The sequence below is a fragment of the Palaemon carinicauda genome, chromosome 33 (genome assembly GCF_036898095.1).
Source record: "Palaemon carinicauda isolate YSFRI2023 chromosome 33, ASM3689809v2, whole genome shotgun sequence".
Lineage (NCBI taxonomy): Eukaryota > Metazoa > Arthropoda > Malacostraca > Decapoda > Palaemonidae > Palaemon > Palaemon carinicauda.
In genome coordinates this window covers 79,296,316-79,298,097 of record NC_090757.1, presented here as the reverse complement: position 1 = coordinate 79,298,097, position 1,782 = coordinate 79,296,316, and the positions used below count along the sequence as shown (strand labels likewise).

Genomic DNA, 1,782 nt, shown 5'->3' with positions numbered 1-1,782 from the left:
CCTCTAGGATGTGCCTGAAGTGGCGGACGGCGAGGTAGACGGCGAGGGGTTCCCTGTCGAAGGTGCTGTATCTTGTTTCGGCGGGTTTCAATTTCCTGCTCAAGAATGCCAGCGGTCGAAGAGAACCATCGACGAGCTGTTCCAGCACAGCCCCACAGGTGACGTTGCTGGCATCGGTCGTCAGTCATAGGGGTACGTTATCGTCGAAATAAGCCAGGGTGGTGGCTTTTGCGAGGGCGTCCTTTGTCCGGGTGAGTGCGTTTTGTTGGGGAAAACCCCACTCAAGTTTCTTCGCCTTTCCCTTCAGGACATCGTCGAGGGGTGTCAGGGTCTGTGCGACGTTGGGGATGAAGCGCCTGTAGTAATTGACCATCCCCAGGAACTCTTGAAGTTGGCGGGTGGTCGTAGGTACCGGGAACTTTCTGATGGCGTCCACCTTGGCTGTCATGTGTTTTACCCCGCACGAGGATACGCGATGACCAAGAAAGTCCACTGCTTCCGCGCCGAACGTGCATTTGTCGAAACGTACGACCAGGCCATTCTCCTGTAGGCGTTTGAGGACGGCGCGGACGTGCCTCCGGTATTCCTCCTTGGTCTTTGAGAATATCAGGATGTCGTCGACGTAGCAGACGCAGAATGGTAGGTTGCCCAGGATGCTACCCATTAGTCGTTGGAAGGTCGCCCCCGCATTGCGTAGGCCGAAGGTTGAGTATGCGAAGGTATAGGATCCGAATGGTGTCACAATTGCAGTCTTCGGAATGTCCTCCAGAAATACGGGGACCTGGAAGTAAGACTTGAGAAGGTCCATCTTGGTGAAGTATTTCGCGCCATGCAACGCATTCGTCAGGTCTTGCATGTTGGGCAGGTGGTAGTGGTCGGGCGTTGTGATGAGGTTGAGGCGCCTGTAGTCGCCGCAAGGTCTCCAGGTCCCGTCAGGCTTCTTTACCATGTGTAGGGGAGATGCCCAGGGGCTCGATGCTTTCTTACAGATACCCATGCGTTTCATGTCCTCAAAGGCGCATTTGGTGTCCAGCTTCTGGGGCGGGAGGCGGCTGAATTTGGCGTGAGTAAGAGGTCCCGTTGTTGTGATGTGATGGTAGATCCTGTGCTTGGAGGGGGATCCAGGCGATTGTCGGAGCTCGGGCTTGAAAACGTCACGAAATTCTTGCAGGAGGTCGGCGTAGGGCTGCGTCGTTACAGCGGATACTGATATTGTGGCGGGGCCGGCTCTTAGGGCGCAGGACTGGCAGGTTCCTGTGTTGATGAGGCGTTTCCCAGCAACGTCAACAAGTAGTCCGTGGTGAGCGAGAAAATCTGCACTGAGGAGGGGGCGACTAATGTCAGCAATGGCGAAGGGCCAGGAATATGAACGGCCCATGAGGGTCCTGGTCCCATAACACCGTATGGGAGATCCGTTGGCGGCGAGGAGTGAGGGGGCGTCTTTGCTGGGACCACGGTCTAGGTCGGCTTGTGACGGCGGGAACGTTGACTGCATAGCGCCGGTGTTGACCATGATTCTACGGTTGGACACGGTGTCGAGGATATAGAAACCATTCTTGTTTTGGTTTCCTGCAGCTGCGATGGTGGTAGGTGGTCTCTTCTGGCGTCATCTTCTAGGGAAGTGGCACGGTGCTCTACATTTCTTGGCGTCGCTGCCGAACTGTTGGTGGTAGAAGGACCATGCTGGGTTAGGCCTAGGGTTCGGACGTGTCGGTTGCGGTGGTTTTTTGCTAGAACGTTGATCTCGTCGTCGTCGTCAGGAGCCGTTGCTGAAGAGTCTAT

At 55.8% G+C, this 1,782-nt stretch overlaps 1 protein-coding gene across 1 annotated transcript; it reads right to left on the bottom strand.

Moving 5' to 3' along the window:
- Positions 1–656: 656 nt before the first annotated feature.
- On the bottom strand, positions 657–1,513 carry LOC137626280 (uncharacterized). The gene is made up of 2 exons (XM_068357353.1): positions 988–1,513; positions 657–781 (listed from the first exon to the last, which is right to left on the bottom strand). Exons 1-2 carry the CDS (start codon positions 1,511–1,513, stop codon positions 657–659), a joined length of 651 nt encoding a protein of 216 aa, XP_068213454.1.
- Between the last annotated feature and the right edge of the window lie 269 nt (positions 1,514–1,782).

Coding starts and splice junctions, on each gene's coding strand:
- LOC137626280 (XM_068357353.1), bottom strand. CDS start 1,513: ATGGTCAACACCGGCGCTATGCAGTCAACGTTCCCGCCGTCACAAGCC. Junction 782..987: donor CATGAAACGCATGGGTATCT/GTAAGAAAGCAT, acceptor TCTTACTTCCAG/GTCCCCGTATTTCTGGAGGA.